Raw genomic sequence first — 24,550 nt, 5'->3', positions numbered from 1 at the left:
AAGCGGCAACTCCAATGTTTCCTTGGCCTAGTGGGGTTCTACAGACGTTTCATCGCCCACTTTTCCACTCTGGCCACCCCTCTGACTGAGCTATGTAGGAAAAAGCAGCCCATTAGGCTTGTGTGGACTGAGGAGTGCCAGAAAGCTTTTGATGCGCTCAAGCGAGCTCTAGTACAATCTTCTGTGCTGCTTGCTCCTGATCCTGATAAACAGTTTTTTGTCCAAAGCGACGCCTCAGATTCCGGAATTGGAGCTGTGTTACTTCAGAAAGACCCTCAGGGAGAACTGCGGCCTGTAGTATTTTTGAGCAAAAAGTTACTCCCCAGAGAAAGAAACCTGGCTGTAATCGAAAGGGAGTGTTTAGCTATCTTCTGGGCCCTGAACAAGCTGAGACCTTACTTGTGGGGACAGAAATCTGAGTTGCAAACTGATCATTCTCCTCTGTGCTGGTTGGATAGGGTAAAGAACACAAACCAGAAGCTGCTTAGATGGAGTCTTGCTCTGCAGGACTTTGATTTTGACATTGTACACATTAAGGGGAAGGATAATAAGATTGCTGATTTTCTCTCCCGAGCTTATGTGGATTCTGATGTTTAACCCTGCTTTGCTTTCTGTATGTGTTTTGCCTGTATGTGTTTTGACTAAGTGTGCAGCCATGAGTATACAGGCTGCTCTAAGACCAATGTACCTCACGTGTGTTTAGGTAGTAGTTTTGTGTCCCAATGTAGAAGTTATGTGGTTTTACTTGACTGTGGTAGATTAAGCCTTCCTTAAGATGAAACTCAGCTTGCTTCTGTAGTTTCATCTCCCCAAGGGGAAAGATGTAAAGGAAATACACCCTGCATTTCCTTTTGCTACAATACTGCACAACATTGGCTCAAACTTTAATTCAGGCTGCGGCCTAGTTACCCCTAGCAAATGCATTTCAAAGCTCTGTTTGTAATCTGTGAGAGCGGGGGGGGGGGGAAGGAACTCTCTCAAACCCCCTTCCCTTTGAAGCTTGCTCACTGATGGCCCATCTGTCTCCAAGGTGATACATCCTGTCACACCTTAGCCCTCGCTGACTCTTGGGGTCTCCTGATGATTTGCATTTACTGCAGGAATGCAATTTATCCCTTGTCTTCAAAGAGTTGGCTAGTGACATGACATATATGAAATTGGTTTGTTGTTTTCCTGAGGAATTCATTGGCTGCTTGATCACCAGCTGACGAATTCGGAAGGTATAAGAATAAACTTCTTCTGATATAGTTTTCATGGAGTTTTGGGGACATGCTGACATGGCCTCATGCTGCATCACTTTGCCCCAGGGAGAAGGGGCAAGATGGGAACAATCCTTACAATTGGAAATCTGGTAACGACTTGGCTACAAGTCCTTTTGTCTTTATAACCTCTTGCAAAGCCTCGCCTATCTGCTTAGGAATTACTGTGTAGTTAACAATTGTTAGACTTTCTTGTTTTCATGCTATTTTGCTCTCACAAATAATTTCCTTTCTGTAACGAGCACATTTTATTAAATAAACTTATAGACTTTATATTGAAGTCTGAGAAACCTTTTTTGGGTCTCAGGGCTAAATCCAAGTGCCTGAGTGTGTGTGTGTGTGAGAAACCACCTACCCTAGTGTTTTGTGGCAATAAGCCTCCCCTGGCAGAAGCTCTACTCTGCAGGGACGGTTTTTGCTTGTTTTGACTTTTGGGAAACTGGCTGGGGAAGAGTAGCTCTCAGCTCATCCCTGGGAAAGCCAGCCCTTTGGAATTGAGAGCTGGTAGCGAAATACCTGTACTACGCTCAAAGGGGGAATCCTGGAGCACAGTAAGGAATTTGGGTTTCCTTAGGGAAACATTTGGTGACTTTGAACTACAGAGGAATCGGCCTGCTGGAGAGCAGACAGAGTCTCCTTGACAAGGTAGCAGAGTCTATCCGCATTGTGCTTTAGGGAGAGTCCTGAAGCCCAGTGGGGAGTTTGGCAACTTTTGACCCAAGGAGGTACCGGTTTTGCTGGAGGGCAGGCCGGACCTCCTTGACAGCCCATGAGTGCCAATCTCCCAGACTGGTCATGGCACCTGCAAACAGTCTACATGTGCGCCCTGTTCCAGCCATGCACCTGCCCTTAACACTACAGGGAAGGCTAGCGCGCACGCCAGTGAAACTGACAAGTCTGCTCCTGTGTGTTCCGAGCAGCTGGCAGCTGAGAGACCGAGGCCAGAGCAACCTCCAGGGAGCCTGAGAGACGCCATGTTCCTGGTCATCTCCGTTCCAGCAGAAGCTATGTCAGTGAAAGCGCACAAGCACGTAGCCTGCATCTGCATTTCCCCTCCCTTGCAACATCGAACTGCTTAAGCTAAGCCATTCAGAGACATTAAGATGACTCGTTCTTCCAGCTATGTGAGATCGTGATCTCTGGACGTTATTATGATCGCGCCTTTTGTTGTAGGATCGTTAAGCCCATCAGCGAGAATCTCCCGGTTCCTCTTGGGTTGCACAAGCCACTGGAATTAGAATAGATTTCCAAATTCCAATCTCCACACCCCAGTAACCGGACATTAAGTCCTTTGTCACCTTTTGTCACCTGGGAACCTCGGAGGGGTAATCCTATCACCCCGCCCCCAGAGAAACAGTATATCTGGGGTAGCCCACTGCCATAATGTTACCTTAGGTCTTTCCCTGGCATCTTTGCCATTACTCTGTTGGTTAAGGTTTTGCGCAGCCTGACCACGCTCCCTCCCGCCTCGCCGGTCGAGTCTACGGGAACCCCTTGCCCTCTCTTTATTTTCTGCTGTCTTAGTCTACTGGAACTTGGGACAACTCCTCTACTAGAAAAGGTGTAGTATTTCCCCACCAACGATCTCCTGCCTCATTGGCATCCGTCCTTACTCTACTACCTTTTGATTTCTTAGATTCTCTGTGTTTGTGTTGCGCCACTGAATGCTTGAAAACATAAACTCTTTTAATTTGGATTCCATTGTCTCTGTCGTCATTCTAAAGGTCACAGAATACCAGCTCTGGTATACAAAGGTTGCGATACCGCTATAAAAATAAATATTGTAATTCGCCACTTGCTCGCTAATTTCCCCATTTAAAGAGCATTTCGGCTAACAGGGGACATGTGCCAGCATCACTCCAGTGCACTGATGTCACTTCTGGCAAAAACCATAGAGTTTTTGTGAATTCTGGAGAATCCCATGATGTCACTTCCAGATCTCACCAGAATTGACATCAGCATGCTTGCGTGACACCAGTGTGCCAGTCCTCACACCCTAAATGTTGCCAGCAACTCTATCTATTTTCCATTGTTAGGCTCTCTTGTTTCCATTCTCATTGATTTTCAGGCCCCTGCTTTCTCCTTTTCAAGTCCCCTGCTTCTTCTAACTATCCCTCACCTGGGCCTTCGACTCCTCCCCTGCCTTAGGATAAGAGCTAACGGTAATTTTCCAACTCTGTTTGTGATATTAGGATAGTTTAATTAAATTCTCCAGAGGCTTTATCACCATCAGAGTCAACACCACAAATTCATTAGTAAATTATTATATAGATGGCAACCATGGGTTTGTTTGCTTGATTTAATGTTTGCAAACAGGATACATAATTAATCAGAATAACCCTTTCCTATTATTTTTAAATCTTTAATTCACTGAACAATCCACAGTCCATATGATGTGTAGTTCTTACCATACTTTAGGGTTGCCAGGTCCCTCTTCACCACTGGTGGGAGGTTTTTGGGGCAAAGCATAAGGAAGGTGGGGTTTGGGGAGGGGAGGAACTTCAGTGCTATAGAGTCCAATTTTCAAATCAGCCATTTTCTCCAGATGAACTGATCTCTATCAGCTGGAGATCAGTGTAATAGCAAGAGATCTCCAGCTAGTACCTGGAGGTTGGCAACCCTACCATACTTGCTACTGCTGTTATTAAAACCATAATAAAAGGATGGGATCTCAATGGACATCACTACAAAACACGTTCTCCTAATTTTATTATATCAATTTTGTACTTAAGAGCAATTTATCTGGTAATCATTATAAACAAACAAAACAGTAATTATGCCAATGTTTCAAACTCATATTAGAAATAAAACATCTACTTATCTAAATCCATCTCAAAGAGGATTGGGACTAAAGTAATATTTTATTTTCAATAAAGCCATAAAGAAGAAGAATCCACCCAGGCAGTTACTCACCATTACTATCAAATCCATGGGTCAACTCATGCCCAACAATTACTCCAATGGCACCATAGCTTAAAGACCTGTAACATAAAGGAACACCTTCTTTCAAAATACACACTCTCAAGAACTTCAAAACAGACTGAAGAGACAGTGGAATAACGTGGAGCTTATTTTTACATGTAAAATTTAAACTCAAAGATGTTTAGTTCAATAAGTGCAAAAGAGGGAGGAAGAAAAATTTTGCTTTAAGAAACAATTGAAGAAAATTATTGCTATTAGGAAAAATGTGGCTAATAATATGAAATATCAAAATAGTAGCTCATTGTACAGCTTAGATTGTACCAAAGAAATAGAAATAGAAGTACTGCAGAAATATACAAGAAGGCATACCAAAGGACTGAAAGACACACATGCTCCTCATATAAATGTCTGAAATACTGAAAATATTTTAATTAAAATTGTTATTGGAGATTTTATATTAGTAGACAAATAACATTTGAATGGTAAATTTGCAATAGTTCAAAAAGAACCTTTGTTATCATTCATTCTTGATTCCCCACTCCAGAAAATCCCAAGAAGCTAAATCTCACATGTGCCATTGGGATGCAAAAGAAACAGGTTCCTTTACCACAAGAGATAAAGAAAGGATAAAATAGGATGACAGCTAATTACATTCTCAGAAGCAGTTTGTACTTTTTCTTTTCACATTGGCAACAGTGCAGAAAGGCTAAAGATTATAAATTACCTTAAATTTAGAATAAGGCACACTATAAATAAAATGCATCAATTATTTATTGCCAGATCTACCAGGGTGGGAAATGGAAGCATCCCAAAATATTATGTTGGTTATGTTTAATGAGCATTTTTGTTTTAATTTAGTGATACAAGCAGCAGGTGCCAACACAGACCCCTGTCCCCAGGCTCACAGTGTGAGTTAGCCAAAGGCATAAAAGGGAAAAGAAATAGAGAAGGCAGAAATAAAAAATCCCTTCAATTTTCTAGTGATGAGTTTTTATAGGATGTCTAGGATCCCCTTTTATCCAGAACTTTTATCCTGGTTTTTATCCATTGCTGCCTCACATTTCTCTGATGTGAGGTGGGAATGCTGAGAAGCAGCAGGTGCCAACACAGACTGTTTCCTTTTCAGACAACAGCGCAGTTAGAGTGTGAGGTTCAGAGATTTTTTTCTCACCCCATATTCTTAAAAGGTGGAGTGTTTCCCCCTCACTTCATTCAGCCTGCCTGTTTGAAGATGTTCATTTCCTTCTTAGGAGACAAAATGGAAGATACCTGCTGTGAATGGAATTTAGTTGTTGATTCGTCCATTTGTCATTGTAAAGAAATGTCCCTTTCAGCTGAAAAAAAAGGCAGGGGGAAGGTAAGGAAAAAGAGGGGTGGTGCTTTTACAAGCATGACAGACCTTCCACTTGAGAGTCTTCTGTGACTCAGCAGTGCAAAAAGAAAAAACCAAAAAACCTTGGAGCAAAACAAGTTTTTGAAAATCTGAATTAAGGTGGGATGACAGTGATTTACCTTTAAGATGTGTGAAACCTTTAAAAAATCCATTTCATTCAGAAGTCAAAGTGGGTTAAACAGCCTACACAAAAACCCATAGGAAGGTCATCCCAAGTAGGTCTACTTAGAATTCTACTCAGGTCTATTTGATGAGAAAGTGTTTTTAGCATTGCAACTGCAAATACAGTAGCGAAGAGGTGAATGCCATGAGATTTTTAAAAACATGCAAGAACAGTGAACAGCAAGGGAGAAAGCTCAGTCAGGGAATGAAAGGTATCGTTTGGGGTTTAAGAGAAGTGGGGGCAAAACAGTGACATTATTTGCAAGTCAAGAATGTTAAATAAAGCACAAGAAAAATGCAGAAGCTAAGGTCCAGTGCAGAATATATCGGGTTCCATCTGCTAGTGTTCATTCCAGACAGATTTGTATGTGTTTTATTCCATTCTTCTGGAACTTTAAACATTTCATAGTTAGCTGAGGCAACATAATCTTTAGTCAAATATACAAGCTCTGTTACAAGAAAAATATATACAAGTTCTGTTCCAATATATACAAGTTCTGTTACAAGAAAAGATTTAACTTCTCCCTGAGTCATGGCAACATTTTCTTTTGCTATTTCTTCCACAAAAAGTACATTATATGTGATAAACTTATAAAAAAATTCTACTGACTTTTTGTTTGCTACCAGACCAAACTTCCATTATAGACTGAAGGTTAAAATTACACATTTCAACAATAGAAGAATATAGAAGAATACCCTTAAATGTCAAGATTATTATTTAATATTACACTGTGTGATATGCAGTATGGTCTTCAGAGGAAGGCTGCTCAGATTTTTGATTGCATTGTCTATATGTATGATCCTCTCAGCCATTGTCTCCCCAGGTCACAAACAATACATATATTGCATGAGAAGTGTAACATAAAATCAGAACTTGTAGCCATGAAGCTTCTGACGGTACTTAAGTGGGTGTAATGTCATGAAATATCGGTGAACATTTCAAGTTGTCATAAAATAATGCTGCCAGAATGTTTGCAATTCAGTTTCTGGGAGAAAAAGAAAAGGGGATAATAATATGAGTGAAGTCAGAATTGAATTTCATACACTGATTTGAACTAATCACCCGAGTCTTTGCCTGCAGCTTTCTAGGGCCTGTCATTGTTTATTCATTCATTTATCCCTTAGAAGCTCCTTGATCAATTGATCTTGAGCAGCATATATCTAGTGTTGGAGGGATATAAGGACTGAAACAAATCTTGCCACTGACAACGTAGCCTTGGGGTCCCTGTCGCTTAGTAAAAAAGGCATTACGTCAGTCACAGAGGCATTGGATTTGTATATTAAAAAGGGGGAAATATAGTGCGATCGAAGTTCCTCGTAAAAGTGGCATTCCAAAAGGGCATGGGCTCATGAGTCAACAGAGCCAGAAAAGCAAGGGCAGATCCTGTCTGAGTATGGTATATTCAGAATTCTGCCCTGCATTACCATAGAAGGGTTAGCATTCAATCTAGCCAAGCAAAAAGCTCTACAGAGATGAGGAGTTGTCAGGTAATATGTAGAGGCAGGCAGACCACGTGGAGGGGTATTCATTCATTTATTTATTTACTTCATTTATATGTCACTTTTCTCCTCAGTGGGGACTCAAAAAAGGCTTGCATTGTTCTCCTCTCCTGTATTATATCTTTACAAGAACCGTGTAAGGTTGGTTAGGGGGTACGTGACTGGTCCAAGGTCATCCAGCAAGATTCCATGGCAGTTGGGATCCCAACGCTTGCTTACCAGTCGTAGTAGTAGATCAGAGCCTTGGGCCCCGATATCCATAGAAAGAAGAAATGCTGAAAGGGCATCAGATACAGAACACTGCATGTACTGTACAATGGGTTGTGTCCTACATAACTATTCTGCTAACAGTGGAACTTGAATCAAGCATAGCAACTTTCCTCTTGCAGAAGAAGCTCTTGCACTGATTGAGAAAGGCTCTCTGCACTGAAGAAAAGTTCCACTGTTAATGTATGCTGATGTAAATGCCTAATAAAGGTAATGATGATGATGATGATGTAGAGGATCTATAGGATCCAACTCAATATCTAGAAGAGAGAGTAGCCCTCCACAACTGTCCTGGGCGATGCAAGGTAGAACCATACATATTATTTTTGTAACTACTGTACCTTTTTCTCTCCCCTCGCCACCTGACAAATTGAATACACCATAGAGCAAGGATGATAAAACTATGCCCAAGTGTACATTTAAAAGGGGGGGATTGTTCCCATCCCCTTTTGCATCAGTGGCAGCTGAATCCTACAGATAAGGCTTAGCCAGGGTAGTAACTAGCCTTGTGCTTTGAGAGCTAGAGCCTCAAAGACATGAAACACTCATACACCTAATCCAGTGCTCACTGAAACTATCACTCGATTGACCCGAATGGATTTTGAGGCGCAAACATGATTCTGACTATGAAACACTGTATAAGGGCTTTGTTAATGCAAAACAAGCAAAAAAACCTATCTAATTAGCCTGCAATTGTTTCTGCCTCATGTCCCACTGAAGTGATATTCGGTGGTGATTTTGGTTAGTATTTTGTGCTGAATGGTAGCATGTAGGAGGCTGTTTGGCTAATATAAGAAGAATGCTCCCTTGAGATTTCTATTCAGCCCAAATTGTTGTAGGTGGGGAGGTTTTGCAAACAAATAATAATAGGCTGCTTGAGTCCTGCTTCCATGAAGACATTGGATTTCACACCACAAAGTGAAAACCACAGCAACACAGAAACAGTTATTATGAATTTTCAAAATAAATTGGTGGTTATGTTAGTATGTAGACATCCATCCTGTGCTCTGGGAATAAAGCATACCATCCTTAAATATCGTTCTGTATTTAAGTACAAAAATAGCAACACAACATAAACTGTACATTTCTTCAGGGTTTACAGTTGCCAGCTTTCTCTGAGTCTTTCTACTGTGTACCATAAATAATACGAGCTGGCCCAGCATATCAAACTATTGTCAAATTATTTCTCTTCCTGCTTTCTTTTCTTGCACCCATATTCAGTTACAGGATTATTTTCTTTTACCTAGGATATCCTGCTCCCCAAAAGAACGGCTTCTGGAGTTCTCCTGCTGGGAATCCTGTAATAACAAAAATATGAAGCATAAAAGTAAATTCAGTGCTTCAGAATAATAACAGCCAAGAATTTTCTAAGACATTTCTAGAAAGTAGGGTCCAAGTAGGGTTTTTTTCTTTTCCCACTTAAGTTCAACAGGGCTAATCAAATAGTTCACATTATGTATATGAATCAGAAGCACAACATGCCCTTGCAAATGAGCCAGATATCACCAGACAGGCAAAAATTAAACACAGCTATTAAAAGCATTAGCAAAATGTTTTTCTAAAATAGGTAGCAATTAAAAGCAACTAGCTGGGTGAATGCTCAAGTGAATGGCTTATTCGATCACACATAGAGACATTAGCAGCGTCACCGTATCTGTGCGGTGGCTTGAAGAATGTTTTCCATAGGTAGGTCACCCCATTACCCAAATCTGGTTCCTTGGATGCATCAAAGGATGATTGGATGGTCTAGGAGCAAATTGCATAATGGCCAATAATATCAAAAGGGCACTCATTGATATGCATCCCCACAGTTAAAATGATCCTAATAATCTTATTGAGAGATTCCACTGTTGCTTAGAGGTATATTTCATCAAATATAATAGAAAAGGACAAATGGGAAAAAGCAAGGACATGCAGAGGTTACTTTATTTCCCCCTGTATCTTTTCCTTCTCACTATTTCTTCTTACTGTCCTCCTAGCAGACCTAGGGTTGCCAGACCCCACTGAGGACAAGGAATCCACCACTTTGGGCCCCCTCTCCCAGGCCCCATGAAGCTGGCTGGTACGGGTCATACTCCATATCCTCTCTCCTTTCCCTGCTTCCTTCTCTCATTCCCACCCACCCACCAACTGTTCTTTTATCTGCCCCCAAGTCATCAGCTTCATTATTATTTATTTGCTTAATTTATACTCCTACTTCTCCTCAATGGAGACCCAAAGCAGCTTACATCATTCTCCTCTCCTCCATTTTATCATCACAATCCTCCGAGTCAGTTAGGCTGAGAGAGAGTGACTGGCCCAGATTCATTCAGCATGCTTCCATAGCAGAGTGGGAATTTGAACCCAGTTCTCCCAGATCCTAGTCTGAAATTCTAACCACAATGGCCCTCAGCTATTCCTCCTTTTCTGCCCCTGGCAGCCTCTCCCTGGGAAAAGTGTGGCCAAGTTGCAAAAGTCGCGTGTTAGCAAGTTGCTCAGGTGAATCTGTTGTGGCCACTGCTGGGGCCAGTCAAGTTGTGGAAGTTGTGTGGAAGTTTCCACTGGGCCCACGTGACTTGGGTGGCATCAGCTTGTCTGTAGCCACTGCCACAACTGTGAGAACTGCTCAAATTGCATGGAAGCAAGTTACCCAGGGTTGCTGCTGTGTCTGGCCCTGATGAGTTTTCCTTCCAGGAGAGGAGGGAGAGGAGCAGGGATGGACTGGGAGGCCAAAATAGCCTTGGAAATGGCCCAGCCCCCATCTTTCTAGGCCTTTACTAACAGAAACCAAGGTTTGAAGGCTGGCAATATTATTGTGATTGCCTAGCTACCTCACAGTGGCAACTGAGTTACCAGGGCATTCATTTCTTAAAGAAATGTCAGGCCTTTTGCCTTTTAGCTGGAGTAAAGGCTCTTGACATGAGTTAGGCCAGGTTTTGGCTACACATTGAGTCCTTGGTTCTCATGCCTGTGAACGTCTGTGTACAGTTTCGCTCATCCTGTTTACTGCAGCTGTGGTATTGTTCAGTCTGTCTTCCTGGGAACAGCTATCTCGGGGTTGCCTAGCGATGTTTACCTTTTCAGCCCGTAGTGCCTTTAAGCATGTAACTTGCCTGTGTTTGCCATTATCAGCCTTACCTGCCTGTAGGTAGTCAGTTCTTTAATCTGTCTTTTTGCTCCTAATAAAGTACTACTGCTTCAGAGCTACCTGTCTGGATGAGTTTGCTTATGGGGTGCTAGGGACAGACCCTGACAGATGCAGGTGTCACTTCTATTATTGTTTTTTGGGGGGGGGGTATTACAGATTCTTCTGCAAACCTGGGCTTTTCATGGGTTTGTAGAAAGATCTGTCATGTCTGTTCTTGGCTCCAATATCTGGATTTTAGTATCCACAGATGGGGACATGATGATAATTACATATATTTGTAATTTTTCTTAACCTTGCTCCATAGGTGGATACTAAAAACCACCAGTATGGGTGAGCTGAAGGGCATTTTACATACACTGAAGGATCAAGTAAAAACCTGGAAAGTTCTAGAGGGGCAGCAGTGTTATTCTGTTCCAGCAAAAGGAACAGATAGTCTTGCAAAATTGTAACGGCTAACAAATACATTGTGGAATAAATGTTCATGAAATAAAGTGAAGACCTGAACATACAAAAACTGAAATAAAGTATAAAGAAATCTCTTTAAAATTACAATCTGAGCAAAGCCTTCTAATGGTTCCACCCTGCAAATGGGTAAGACCAGCAGCTGCCCGTTCACATTTTGGATGGCCTGACTGGGAAGGTTGAGAAAGTTCTCACACTTCTGTCATTCCACAGAGGTCTTTTATACATGGCTGTTCCCTCGTTGTCAGCCCTCCATTGACTTCAGGTCTCTGTGTTGATTATGCATGCCATTTCCATCAGAGGTCACCTCGCTCTCCCCTGTGTTTCCCTGTGTTTTGCCCACATTTTCAGAGACCTGTTTTATCTCAAATTTGAAAACGTGGGCAAAACATGGGGAAACACAGGGGGAGAGCGAGGCGACCTCTGATGGTCGGAAATGGCATGCATAATCAACACAAAGCCCCAAAGAGGGCTGACAGCGAGGAAAACAGCCATGCATAAAGGACCAGAATGTCCAAAACCATAGTATTCAAGAGGGCGTTTTCCAAAAGAGATTAGAACTGTGGTAGTATGAACAGTCCAGGAGGGCACCTTTATAATGGAATAGTACACTGTAGTGATCATTGTAGGTATCACCCACTTTTTACCTTGCAATACACTTTCTGTAGTATATATAGTATGCCTGTCTTAGATAGTTTATTGTTAGTAATGTTCTGTAATTCTGTACTAGTCCTGTTGCATTGGTTGTTTTATTTTCTCTGATGGCACACTGTTTATTACATGTAATCCACCTTAAGTCTCAGAGAGAAAGGTGGAGTATAAATAAAGTAAACAAATACTCATTGTACTTTTCAGACTCTCAGTTTCTAGGGGTCAGACCATACATGATGCAATTTTTGTGTGTGCGGTGAACTTAAAAAACATAATAAAAACAGAAGATCCTCATTTAGCAACTCCATGTGGCTGTTTTGACACTTCAGGAACACTGGGGGGAGATGCTAGGGTTGCCAGGTCTCCAGCTACCACCTGGAGGTTGGCAACCCTAGTAGAGGAAGGGAGGTGGGAGGGATGGAGAAAGGAAGGAAGGAACTGGGAAAGGAAAGAGAATGAAGGAACTGGGGAAGGAAGGAAGGAAGGGGGAGGGGCAGAAGAAAGAAAGAAAGAAAGAAAGAAAGAAAGAAAGAAAGAAAGAAAGAAAGAAAGAAAGAAAGAAAGAAAGAACTGGGGAAGAAAGGATGAAAAGGAGGAAGGATTGAAGGAAGGAAGGAAGGAAGGAAGGAAGGAAGAGTGGGGGAGGGGCAGAGAGAAAGAAAGACGAAGGAAGGAACTGGGAAGGAAAGAGAAGGAAGGAACTGGGGAACTGGGGAAGAGTAGGCGGGTAAAAACGGCCGGGGGGAGAGGCGCCTGAGGAGGAGGACGATGGCGGCGGCAGCCTGGAGCTGGACTTTTGGGAGCCGCCTGAGGGGGACGAGGGGGAGAAAGGCGCGAGGAGGAGCTGCTGCTGGAGCCTGGAGGAGGAGGCCCCGCTCGTTGCTGCTGGCCTCCCCTCGCCGTTGGGGGGCGAGAGGGGGGGAAGAGGAAGAAGCCAGCCGCGTGCGTGCGAGGCACGAAGCCTTCAGACCTGCTGACGCGTGCACGGTGGGGGGGTAAAGGTGTTGTGTTGGCGCTCTTCCCTGCCGCCCCCTCGAAGGCCCCTGCCAGTGGCCAGCCTGGGGGATGACAGCGGGGGCGGCGAGGCCAGTGGCAACGAGGCCAGGCCTCCAGGCTCCAGCAGCAGCTCCTCCTCGCTGCCTTCCTCCCCCTCGATCCCCTCAGGCAGCTCCCAGGCCTTCGAGGGGGGCAGTTGCACACCTGAATGCTCCCTGCATGCCAGGCAGAAGGCTCCGGTGGGGTTTGGTGGGGCGCATTCAAACCCGGGCCTGCAAGCTGAAAGTGGCGGCCGGCCGGGGACGAAACGCTTTCCCGCTGGGCCCCGGGCCTTCCCCCCGTTCCCCTCCGTGGCTTTCTGGCAGCCTCACACGGGGCCAAGTTGGAGCCTGCCGGGGGCGAGAGGGCGAGCAGGCCAAGGGCTGCCTTCGGAGGGGGAGAGGGGAGCGTCGCCCAAGCCGCCGCTCAGGGAGGGAGCCTGCAAGGCATGCCTGACCTCCCTCGCCTCTCCCCGGCCAGCCTACCTGCAAAAGCCGCCGAAGGGCACATGGAGAGAGCAGGCGGAGGAGGAGGTCGCCGGGCTGGGGGTTGTAGCCTCCGCGTCTCGCCCGGCAACCGGCGACACGGAACAATGCGCAGCAGGAGGGAGGCCGGGCCTTCTTCCCCATGCCGGCCTGTGTCAGCGTGCTGGACGGGCCGGTTCAGGAGGGCGGCGGCGGCTCCAGGGCAAGCATGCTCATCACCGGGTAACCTTCAACTAAGGACAAGCTATGGGGCGGGGAGGGGGTGTGAGAGAGTGTTTTGGGGCGGTGGAAAGAGGAGATGCCTCCCTTGGGTTGCCCTGGCAACTGCAGCCTGCCTGCGCCACGTCTCCTGTCGACCGACCGACACACCCCGCGCGTACCTGCGCGCCCGCACGTGGAAAGAGCCGCACTCAAGGGCTCAAAGAGGACTCAAACTGATTTGTCATCTCCACCCTAGCCCTGGAATGGAGAGGGTATTCACAAAGCCTTAGCCCAAGGAGAAACTCTGAGAAGTTCCATTACTTGTTAAGTGGCTGATAACTAGGGCAGTGGAGAAACATACATTGGTCACATCTATGAACTCTGAAATGCATAGAATGGATGCCCTTTCTTTCTCTCTTTCTCTCTTTCTCTCTTTCCTTTTTTCTTTCCTTTCCTTTCTTTTCTTTTCTTGTCTTTCTTTCCTAATTAATATCTTTTTTCCTAGCAAAAATGCATGTTAAATGTTTTCCATGGTGCCTTCAGCCATCTGTGGATGACACCAGTAAGTGTCTGAATGTTGTGCCTGAATTATTACTGAATTCAGTAATAATATATAGATTTTAAATAAATACAAATAAATAAATGTCTACCAATTCCCTCGTCCTGCTGCAGATCCCAAGTTTGACCCTCATGCAGTTCTGGTAGGTCCTCTGTCCTCCAGAAGATGCATTTCAATGAGATCAGTGGGCTGCAGAGGAGGGAGGGGGCAGACAGGAATGTTCTGGGCCACTGGCAGTAGTGCCCTGCATGAGCAAAAGAATTAAGTCTAGATTCAGGCTAAGAAAAAACTTGTTAAAACCTGTCTTTATTTGGTTTAATACATTTTTTTGGCAATAGGATGCAACAAGTCTAGCCATGCTGTTTGAGAAGCATGGTTTTTACCAGACCTGGATACAAGTAATCTGGCCATAGCTCAGCTGTCTCTGCATATTCCAAAAGAAAAGGCAGGAGCTACCTTGCAATATTACTTTTGGATATTAGGGGAAAGGTTATACTGTGCAACAAAGGCTGCAGTCCTTCAAAAACTGATTTCAAACAACACTTAGCATTCCTATAGCACACCTCCTTAGGGTTCAAAGTGTTTCAAAGTGCGTTATCTCAATAATCCTTAAAACAACACTGTAAAGTGAATCTGTTTAATATTGCAGACTAGGGCTGCAAGACAGAGGCCTCGCCTAAGGCCTTCTAGTGGATTCATAGTTGAATTGAGATCTCAGTTGGGATTTCCTAGCTCATAACTTAGGGCTCTTTGTCACTGTGCAAGAGCAGCTTCCATTAAATAGGTAATACTGATTCCATTATGATCTACAAAGGATACGGAGGCTACAATTCTTACAGTACCATTTTAAGCAGTGTTATACCCTTCTAAGCTCATTAATTTAAATGGGCTTAAAAGGGTGTATAATTCTGCTTAGAATGGCAATTGTAAGCAAACTTACCAGGGAGCAAGTCCCATTGAATTCAAGAGGGCTTATGTTTGAATAAATATATTTAGGGATTGTACTGCACAGGAAACCAAAACTGTCCCAAAGAGATTAGCACTACCGCCCTTCAACAGTATTACAAGGAGTGGAAATGAAACAGTGTCTCAAAAAGGATCAGTCAGTACAGCCATAAAAATTGAAAAAACAGAAGTAGGTAAAAAGGTTAGACTGTAAATTTTTATAGCAGCAATGTTTATCGATTACATCTTTATCCCAACCTTCCATCAAAGAACACAGAGCCTCGTACATAGTTCTCCCCTCCTCCATTTTATCTTCGCAACAACTCGCTTGAGGTAGGATAGGCTGAAAGTGACTGGTGACCCAACAAATTCTGTGAATAAGTGAGGATTTGAACTTGGGACACCCCAGCACTAGTTCAGCACTCTAACCACTAGGTTACACTACACACCTTCCTTGAATCAATTTACGTTAATCCAGTAGAACTGATTCCTCCGTCCCTACTCACTACAAAGACACAGAAAAGATAAACACTTTTAAAGGTGCAGAAAAGTCTAAGGGAAGGAATAAAGATTAAATTCAAAGACAACATTATTTGTACTTGATTTTAACTGTTTTCGTGTTGAATCTGATTTGATTTTGTCTAGTTGATTGTAATGGCCTTTGGCTATATACAATAAATCTGTACCTGTACAAAGACAAAATGATGAGTAATGAGAAAAAGAAGCATTGGCCATTAGGAAAATGAGAACAGATTGAGGCTTTTAATTGGCAAGCCTACTTGAACATGTAAATTCCAGAACAACTCTGCTCTTACCCATCAGAAAGCTAGTGGGCTATATTAAAAGTGCTTTCTCATTAATATGTTTCTGATTAGCTAGACTCTTTTTTACATAGACACTTGGGGGGGGGTGGACCTCCTGCAGAAAAATCTGGCAGCTTTCTAAAATATTTTGCTTTTTCTCATTTGGATACCAAGTATACCAGAAAATTTTATCTTGCTTTTTCTCATTTGGATACCAAGTATACCAGAAAACTCCATCCACAATTTCCTATATAAAGCTTCAAAAATGTTATACCAATGTTTAATTTCTTAGAGCAGACATTCATTTTTAGCTAATTTTATCTGAATCCAATAAATACATGAATAGGGGTCTCTCTGAAGAGGGGTTTTGGTTTGATATGTGCCTGGAGACATAACAAGGAATTAATTATAAGACTTTAATAACTATGCTCAATATCTGTTACACATATGGGATTATACAGAAAAATTACTTTATTTTCTCACTATTTTAAAACAGAACTACATTTTATAAAAAATATTAAGACCTTAAAATAATGAATAGCCTTCCCCCCCAAATAGATATATGTTTTTAAAAAGCACCTTAACCATCAAGATTGGTGAAAGTGCTTTGCCTCCAGTCCTAATTTTCCTCTAATGCTAATTCCACCCACCCCCCATCTACCACTAGAATTGTCAACTCAGGCTTGGGAAATTTCTGGAAATTTTTGGGGTAGAGCCTGGGGAGGGCAGGGTTTGGGAAGAGAGGGATCTCAGTAGGGTACTATGCCATAAAGTCCACCCTTCAAAGCAATAATTTCCTCCACGGGGACTGGTCTCTGTCATCCAAGGATCAGCTGTAATTTGGGAAGATCTCCAGGTCCCACCTGGTGGCTAGCAACCCTAACTATCAAAGAACTGTTTGCATCCATAGCCCTTAAAACTTTATAGCATCCTGAACTGGTAGGGATATGTGTGTGAAAGATGTGCCTCTTCATACCCACACCTATTTCCTGATCAAAATGTTCTCCTCCAGGAACTGTTAAGCCATTTTCTCCTCACTTCTCCATTCTCCTAGCCTCCTTTACCTAATCTTCAACATTATGTGGCTCACAAAGCATGTTTAGTGCTTATCAGATTGTTCAGAATCTTTGCTCCCCTTCTTTTTAATTTACTATATTTTTCTGAATGACTCAGAAGTTCCCTAAGTATGCAGAAACTCCAGTCTCGTCTGTGGGTGGTCCTGCACTATTGACAGGCACTTGACAAAGTGTGTGTGTGGGGGGGTGAGAAATACCCATAAACCACTGGAAGTCCCTCTCCAAATGTCTATGAACTACCAGGCCCTTCAGCAGCCCATCCCTATCTGTTTCTTTTTTTCTTCTTTCTCTAAATGTTCCTGTTTTTCTTCGCATTTTGTTCCTCCAGGAATATGTTCATTTCCAAGCTGTGGTAAGGTGAAGATATCTTTTTTCTATTTGTTAGCTTACAGAGTCATATGTTTCTTCATATTTGGGGAGTTTCCCAAGTATGTAGAAACTCTTATCCTGTCAATGAGCAGCCATTCATCAGAAAAAAGTCTGATGGCAAGTGGCAGCACTGACATGGATACTAGATTGGATCAAAGATCCAGAATGTAGAAATGTGAAAATAGAACTAATCAATATCCAAGAAGGAATTCATAATTATCTGTGGTTTAAGAAATCATCAAAAACAATCCAAAAGCAAGATGGGAAACATATTTAAGAGATAGACTATTTAGAATATGGTTTCAGTGCAGAAACAGGATCAGCCCACCAGTTTCGCCACTGACGGTGCCGGTGGAGGGTGCATGGTGACAATGCTATAGGAAGAGAAACAGATTATATAACTTTTGAGGATATGATGGATGGGGGGGGGGCAAGATAAAAGCCTAGCTAAGGATTAAAGGTGAAGGAATGAATACTCAATGGCTGTTATTACCAAATGGTCTCAATCATGAAAGAACAATTTAAAAAAGAAGGTGGACTTTTGAGAGAAAAGACACATTTTGAATGTCTAATAATGGGAGATTCAGGTTGCTTGTTAGAGAAAAATCTATAAACAGTTGCTACAATGTGAAACTGAAACAGAACAAGTAAAAGACCGTATGACAAAATGGATGCAAAACTTAATGTCAAATGCTTAGAGAAAACTGGTATAAAATGTATTTTAGACGGTATATAATGCCTAAAGCAAGAAAATATTGGAAAATGATACATGATGAAATGCAAAGAATATTGAAAATCAAATTTGCGCCAGATCCAAAAAGTATGTTGTTAAATATTTTGCCAGATAATACGAATTATTTAATTATATGGTGACAGCGACAAGAGTGGAGTATGCAAGAAAGTGGAAAGCAGAAGACTACCTAGATGTAACTAAATGGACAAATAAAGTAGCGAAATATGCAACTATGGCTACATTATTATCTTAAGTGAATAAGATCAACCTCTGATTTTTATGAAAAATGGAAAGTATTTCTTGATATAGTTGCTAACTGATAAAAATAATAGAACATAAAAATTTAAGAAATACGCCATTTAATATGTAATTATTATATTCAAAAAAGGTACAACATAATAGAGTAAGTACCAATATACTGTAAGAATCTGATGTGTATGTTTATATGTTTGTATGTCTGTATGTTTTGTAATGTTTGTTTGAAAAAGAAAAAAAGTTTAAAAAAGAAAAGAAAAAAGTTTGATGGTGAAAATCAGCCATAAACTACACCTTAATAGGATTTTCAGTCATCCCTAATGTTAACTTAGTACCACAGCTCCTACATTATTTCTTGCTTTTCATGTTCCAAGGAATACAGGATGGTATACACAGTGGTTTCATTTTATCATCACATCAATGTTGTGAGATGGGATATACTTGTCTAAGGCCAACAGTGTCTTGGTTAGTGAAATCTGAACCCAGTTCATCTCATTTCAAGCCAGTGCTTTAACTGTTGAGCGGTACTACAGTGACAAGAACTTATAATCAACTTGGGTAAATAGTTTTGGAGAGTAGCAATGTTTGTCTGCAGTAGAACATCTAGATTCAAGTCCAATAATAGCTCAGAAACCAACAAGATGTTCATGGTATAAGCTTTCGAGTCTGACAAAGGGAGCTTTGACTCTTGAAAGCTTATACCCCAAAAATCTTGTTGGTCACTAAAGTGCTACTGGACTTGAATCTTGGTGTAAATAATCACACAGAAATCTATGCCATTGTGATTACTTATATGCAGTGGCATGCCATTTCTAAACAAGACCAGGTCATGCACAGTGAATATGTTTACTCTTGAAAACAGCTTTTAAAAGGCAATAAGCAGCAAGATACCAAGATCACAATCTACCAATACACAAAGGTCAGTTGGAGAGGTACAAAACACAATTGCTTGTATGCCCATGATGACTGATAGGCTTTGTTAGACAGTTCTTGGCTTCATAATTCTGTTAGACACAGCTGAGTATGAAATCCTACATTGAAAACCTTGACTTTAGTTTTGTTTAATCCATATGGTAGTTCTGAAATCGGACACACGCAGAGATGCAAAAAGGGTTAATACATCATATTCCAGAATTTGGTAATGAGGAATAGTATGGAAATGCTGTTCTTACACTGAATTGTGTACTGAATTCGTTAGGAAAAGCAGTTGTTCTACTATATGGCAGTTAATAAAACAGTACAATCAGTCTTAAATTACTTTCTGGATGTAAAAAAAAAAATAGTGCCGTGAGAGAATAAAATAGGGTGGGGGAAAGGAAAGACAATTCAGAAGGCCACAACAAATTAGTTTAGTGCTAAATATTGCTATTCCTTCCTGCCTAGCTATTGGAACTAACTTAGGAACAGATACACTATACCTCACTAAAACTAAATGATTTGTCAGTCTAAGGCCATGGGGTTTCAATATCCAACAAAATTCCAACAACCATTGACTTCCTTTTCTAAGTCATGACTCCTGTTTGTAGTCTTGAATCCAACCCATCCTCTTGGTAGAATATTTTAAACAATGAACATAAATGAGGAGGATACATGTATCTGAACTAAATTTCAGGGGAGGGAGTGGTTTACAGAAGTTATTAAAGGATCCACAAATCAGTGATTAAGCTGGATTGCAGGGATGGTTCCAGGTTTTTTTGGGGGGGGGGGGCTTTGACAACATGCCACCCAGACACCCCCTTCCCAGGAATGGCTATAACATAGCTAGAAAGGGCACCAAGAAAATTGTGGCAGATTATCCTAGTCATCACGGCTTCTCACTCACCTGCCTGAGCATATGTGCAACAACTGCCATTTGCTTACCAGGCTTCATTCTGAGGTTGGTGGCTGCTGCTCCTAGAAGCCATCCCTGAATGTTCAGGCAGATGCAAATTTAGAGCGGCATGGAGTAGCCACTGCTGTCTGCCTTCTGACTATTTGGCAGAGGAGGAAGGAAGGAAGAAAAAGAGCTGCCATCTCCATTTGTGGTGGTACTGTGCACTTCAAGGGACAGAGAAGAGATGGGTATGACCATCCTTCCAGGGTAGATGGCAGGATGTAATCACTGCTGCAAGGAGTGCAGCTGCCCTCCCAAGGCTCTAGGCACACTGCTTGCACACTGATGTTTACCTTTGATGCTAATCAGCTGGATTTTGCTGAAACTCCCATAAAACTATATGGTATTCTAAACCAACCCTGCTAACAGGTCAATTTTCTTGGGAAAGAAAACTTCAGAATCCTTGAATTCTTCACTTTAATTTTAAAAAAGAACTACCTCTGAGCTCAGTATTTCATTTCCAGTTTGACTACACCTCACATTCCTCACAGAAAACAAACTCTTTAAGCTACAGAAAAACAAGGAGGAAAGCTGTAGTAGTGATAAAGCATGACCATTTCACAAAATTAGGTTCCAGGCTGCACTTGATAATGTCTGTGAAGGAACCAAATGGGGCAGATGCCGTAGTTACTTCCCATTACAATTATACCCTTCACTGGGAGAATCAGTAGGTGGAATAACTATACTATCTGCCCATCCAGTGTGGTTCCTGTGCCCAAACATTCCCAGTGTGGCATAGTCATCAACCATGCAGAAGCAGCTCCCAAGCGATAATGTCCTTACATTAAAAAGCACATACTAGTGATTTTTTAAAATTGTCCCATCACTCACTTGTCTACTGCAGAATGCTGCCAGAAAATGTAGGGGATGGAGGAACAGAGGTTTCATATTTCAAAACAAGATGCCACCTTCAGTAGGTAAAAGATGTTATCCCATCTAACTCATTAAATGGAGAAGAAATACAAGTACTCACTGATTTGATTTGTAGATGAACTATAAAAGGCATTGACTGTAGTTGGACTAGTAAACCACCTGTTGAAATAGTAAGAACATGTTATTAAATCCTGTGAGTTTATTAACTGTACAAAGGTTAATAGTAAATTGTGTTATAGGGCACCATGACTGGAAATGCTCTGTCCCATATATTAGCCATCCTCACTCTAGCTGATACAGATCTGCAGAGCAGGGTATCAAAGGCAGACTCTGAACATGGGAAGGCTCACAGGAAATGATTTTCAGTCCTGAACCATTTATAGGTCAATGCCGGTAGTCTGAATTGAATCTGTAGACAAATTGGCAATGAATGCAGTTGGGAACAATATACTCCTCTGTATTGGTTTGCACCTATATTTAGGACCAAATAAAGTTTCTGGATACTCTTCAAATGCATCAACTGATGTAGAGTGCCACAGAAATTTGGTGATATTATATTATATTAGAGGACATACAGCATGTCCTCTAATATAAAGGCCTGATTCCCAACACTTCTGTTTTTAGAAATTAAGCTCAAAACCTATCTGTTCCTAGCCAGGCTTTGATGCATCACTGGAGATTGTGTTTCTTAGGTAAGATCATTTAAGGAAGGGAAAGGAATTTTAGAAACTAACTGCTATTGAATTGGTAAATTTGAAGCTGAAATTCTCCAAAATGTATATATTAGGACAAAGTTCTCACCTCACCTGTTTGACTCAGCCCTGTTGCTTATGGTGAAGAGTAACTTTGAGAAAGTGATGGGATAAAGAAACAAGTAGCTTGTGATAATTAACATGAACTTTAAAAATACCTGTTAAAAGCAATTCAATTTTTACTACTTGGTCAACTGATTTTTTTTTTTTTAAGTATTACTATATCAGTAGCTTAAGATTTTGGCTTTTACTATGAGGTTGGAAATGCATGGTTTTTGACATGGACATTCTTTTAATTCCATTCATTATTGTGATTATTATAAATAAATGACTGACAACCCTACTACAAATCAGTGCTTCAGGGAGCCACTCAGCTCACAGCTGACCAGCAGTACCAACAGTGGGCTTCAGCTCACTCACTGCCTACTCCCTCAACCTAGTAGCAGTACTGGAGGAGGCTAACACTGATCACCAATGTCTCAGAAAAGCTGAAGCCTCTGAGGCACTGGCAGAGTTGCTGAAGGTTGACTCTACTTACTTCTGGACATCAATGGTCCTCAAAGTAAGCAGCCCACCAACACAGTTAAGTGGTCACTCCTCTGGTGTGTTTTTTTTACTTTTAAACACACCCAGTCTAAACAAAGAGCAAGAGAGAAGGAGTTGCACCTAAGATTAAGGCAGGGGTGATAGCTCTACAGTGTTATCTGCCTTTGTCTGGGTGCCAAACATTTATCTCTGCCCCTCTATATTGCTACCTGCTTCTGGGAGACAAAAATGTCTCCTGTCCATTCTGCAAGTGAGCATGTTTTGCTTAAAATTGTGACATTTTCCTATCTGTAAGAAATTTGGCAGAGCAGATTCCTTAGGTGCAGGGTACCATCCCTGAAAATGTCATCCTAATTGGATGGGAAACAAACAAGAAAAACAATAACCACCTAACTGTATGTGTTTCCCACTGAAACTTAAGGGAAATTAAAAAAGAATGAAAACTAAAATTTGAAAGCAAAAATGAAATGAAATTACCTCTAATAATTCAAGAACGTCAAATTTAATGTAAGGTACGCTTTTTTACTTTGAGAGGTATGCTGAGACGTTATATATGCAGAGCCCCAAGCACCCCTCACCAAATTCCATCCCTGTGAGTCTTTACTGTAAAACAACACTAAAATACAGTGTGCTTGATGTTTTTGTTGGTATTTACTAATCTTTTCCCGATATTTATAAAATGTTCTTTCTCTTTGTTTCTGTGCTAAATAAGAACACTGAGGACTAATCAATTAAAGCATAAAAAACAATATGCATATTTTAAGCATTCAACATTATCTACTGGAAAAAGGTGATTCTTCCCATGGAATTTATTTAGGAGAAGCAATACCTCTTCCTTTTCCCCTTTACCCACCCCCAAAAAGGATTTCTAATAAAATGATATGATGGCAAATACATTTTTGTAAGATAATACAAGCCAGCAGACAACTGACATCTATACCGAGGAGTCAGGAGAAAACATTTAGCAGGGTTGACTGCATTCCAATTTCAGAGTCATTTATTGCAGCAGCCAAATAAACTAATTTGAAATACAGCAGCAGAGCCACTTAGAAAGAGGTGCCCTTATGCAGGACAAACTGAATGACTTTTGCAGTGACCTGCAGGGACACATTTGAGACAATGGACATTTTTATTGGAAATTTAAAATGCCATTGCACGTTTCAAGTCTGTACCATGGTCTCGAACTTTGACTTCATGTCTTTATTCATAAATGTGCCAACTGTTTCAAAGCTCTTGCTGCCCAAGTCTTAACGCTTGAAGTTTTCACCAAATTTAACTAAAAGACATTAAAGCCTTTGGAGACAGTCACCAGTAATACTTAATTCGCGGACCAATAAAACATTAAAGTGAATAGTTTGTTTAAAAATGACAATTGACTTTAAAAAAAATTGAGACAAAGTCAATTGTCATTTTTAAACAAACTATTCACTTTAATGTTTTATTGGTTAGCGAATACATGTAGATTAGATGTAATCTTCTGCTTCTTTCCTTTGGGAGGTGGGGCCATGGGTGTTTGGGCCTCCCAACTAGCACCCCGGGCAACTGACCATGTTGCACATGAGCTAAGACTGCCCCTGCTTGGTGGCCAGAATGATGTCTGCAATCCCAAACAAGAAAAACAAGTTGCCTGCTTCTGCTGATGGTAAGTGCCCAAATCCCAAAAAACTACAATGATTTTTTTATTTGGGGGGGGGGGGGGTCCTAAAACCAAAGAATCCCGGATTTGTATAATTGTTCTGGGAAATCACAGTGACAACCTGAAACAGTGATTTTCATGTATATTTTCAGCTCAAGAATGCCAGAATGCACATCCCTACCAGTGACTGCTGTTTAGGAATAACTAGGTGACTCCTTAAAGGCTGACAACATTTTGTTCCAGCATCAGTTTTATTGGACTAGAACTCATATCTTCAGATAGTAAAGAACATTCCTCTTTAGGCCCTCACCTCCCTTATTAAATTTCATGGGACTAATACCACATAAGGGCATTTGTGACTGCAGCTTTACATTGTTTAGAGGAGATATCAGAATTTGTCAGAATTTTTCTTTCTTGCTAAGAGCTTCCAAGTTGACTTCTCAGTACATTGATTCTTCATGCTGTTTCTTCTCTGTGACTGATTTCTATCTGTTGGAAAGGCATGAGTTTACAAAGTTACACTCAGCTGGCTTGTTGTAGGTGGAAGAAGCAACAGTATTGTGGCCTCTGATGTTCTACAAAGTCCATGCTGGCTTTCGGTACAACACTTGTGGGATTTAGTACAAGGTTAGATCAGGCTTTTATTCCAACATTAAAGTTTTATCG

At 41.6% G+C, this 24,550-nt stretch overlaps 1 protein-coding gene across 1 annotated transcript in view; it reads right to left on the bottom strand.

Moving 5' to 3' along the window:
• Positions 1-24,550, bottom strand: part of PHEX (phosphate regulating endopeptidase X-linked) — a 154,559-nt gene that overhangs the window by 14,555 nt on the left and 115,454 nt on the right. Inside the window, exons 15-17 of the mRNA XM_056861762.1 lie at positions 21,051-21,109; positions 8,747-8,801; positions 4,173-4,240 (exon numbers count right to left, since the gene is read on the bottom strand). Coding sequence (XP_056717740.1) covers positions 4,173-4,240; positions 8,747-8,801; positions 21,051-21,109 — 182 coding nt within the window. The remainder of the gene's footprint in view (positions 1-4,172; positions 4,241-8,746; positions 8,802-21,050; positions 21,110-24,550) is intronic.

Source organism: Euleptes europaea, chromosome 16 (genome assembly GCF_029931775.1).
Source record: "Euleptes europaea isolate rEulEur1 chromosome 16, rEulEur1.hap1, whole genome shotgun sequence".
In the NCBI taxonomy this organism is placed as follows: domain Eukaryota; kingdom Metazoa; phylum Chordata; class Lepidosauria; order Squamata; family Sphaerodactylidae; genus Euleptes; species Euleptes europaea.
Note: the sequence above shows the minus strand (reverse complement) of the source record. Positions and strands in the feature narration are given on the sequence as shown.